The sequence below is a fragment of the Gavialis gangeticus genome, unplaced genomic scaffold, assembly GCF_001723915.1.
Source record: "Gavialis gangeticus isolate Ggan-Ray unplaced genomic scaffold, GavGan_comp1, whole genome shotgun sequence".
In the NCBI taxonomy this organism is placed as follows: Eukaryota; Metazoa; Chordata; order Crocodylia; family Gavialidae; genus Gavialis; species Gavialis gangeticus.
In genome coordinates this window covers 190,207,642-190,207,952 of record NW_017728992.1, presented here as the reverse complement: position 1 = coordinate 190,207,952, position 311 = coordinate 190,207,642, and the positions used below count along the sequence as shown (strand labels likewise).

The window sequence follows — 311 nt, the reverse complement described above, 5'->3', positions numbered from 1 at the left end:
CGCCGCTACCTTCTGGCTAGGCAGGGCGAGGTTGTCGCCGGTCCAGCCGGACACGGGCACGCAGGGCACGGCGGCCAGGTTGTAGCCGATCCTGCGCAGGTAGAGGCCGACGGCCCGCACGGCCTCCTCGAAGCGCCGCTGGCTGTAGGGCGGCTCCGTCAGGTCCATCTTGTTGACGCACACCACCAGCTGCTTGACGCCCAGCGTGTAGGCCAGCAGCGCGTGCTCCCGCGTCTGCCCCTGCCGCGACACGCCCGCCTCCAGCTCCCCCGGCGCCGCCGACACCATCAGGACGGCCGCGTCCGCCTGCC

General features: G+C 73.0%; 1 protein-coding gene across 1 annotated transcript in view; it reads right to left on the bottom strand.

Moving 5' to 3' along the window:
- LOC109299078 (elongation factor 1-alpha-like) overlaps nucleotides 1-311 on the bottom strand; it is an 8,753-nt gene that overhangs the window by 3,080 nt on the left and 5,362 nt on the right. The window contains exon 2 of the mRNA XM_019519584.1: nucleotides 10-306. Coding sequence (XP_019375129.1) covers nucleotides 10-306 — 297 coding nt within the window. The remainder of the gene's footprint in view (nucleotides 1-9; nucleotides 307-311) is intronic.